This window comes from Herpailurus yagouaroundi, unplaced genomic scaffold (assembly GCF_014898765.1).
Source record: "Herpailurus yagouaroundi ecotype Mexico unplaced genomic scaffold, PumYag 65983, whole genome shotgun sequence".
Lineage (NCBI taxonomy): Eukaryota > Metazoa > Chordata > Mammalia > Carnivora > Felidae > Herpailurus > Herpailurus yagouaroundi.
The window spans coordinates 1-528 of record NW_024419068.1 but is presented as its reverse complement, the minus strand read 5'-3'; the positions used below and the strand labels follow the sequence as shown (position 1 = coordinate 528).

Sequence of the window (528 nt, the reverse complement as noted above, 5' to 3'; positions counted from 1 at the left end):
AGCGGTCTGGCCACCCCTCAGATGCCTCCCCTGGTCTCCTCCCCACAGCCCGGGCTCTGATGCTGATATTTGTCTCTGGATTTCTTCCTTTGCAGAAACCAAGCAAGTGGGGATGTCGCTTACCAGAGACCAAGCGGCTGAGGAAGCAGGGTCAGAGTTCGCACCTCAGCAGTGGGCGGCAGGCATACAAATCAAGAAGGAAGGAGATAGCCATGGGGACGACAACCATGGTGACGGTGACGGCGAGGAGGGGGCCGGCGATGTGGGCGCTGGATATCCGTGCCCCGCGGGTCGCGAAACCCGCGATGAGAAGCCGGAGGAGCCGAAGCCGGAGGAGCCAAGGCCGGAGGGGCAGTTGCCCCCCGCAGTGGCTCCGGGTCCCGCTCGGGGAGGGAGGTGGCCGGTGGGTCGCCTCATCAAGTTCACCCCCCAGCAGATGCGCCAGCTGGAGAGCTTGTTCCAGAGCACCCACTGTCCCAGCCCCACCACGCAGTAAGTTGGCCGCTGCGCTGGGCGCGGGTGCCCGGG

General features: G+C 65.3%; 1 protein-coding gene across 1 annotated transcript in view; it reads left to right on the top strand.

Moving 5' to 3' along the window:
* Nucleotides 1-522, top strand: part of LOC121024560 (homeobox protein Rhox5-like) — a 755-nt gene extending 233 nt beyond the window's left edge. The window contains exon 2 of the mRNA XM_040466769.1: nt 96-522. Within this exon, the coding sequence (XP_040322703.1) occupies nt 96-496 (401 nt within the window). The 3' untranslated portion in view covers nt 497-522. The remainder of the gene's footprint in view (nt 1-95) is intronic.
* The last annotated feature ends 6 nt before the right edge of the window (nt 523-528 follow it).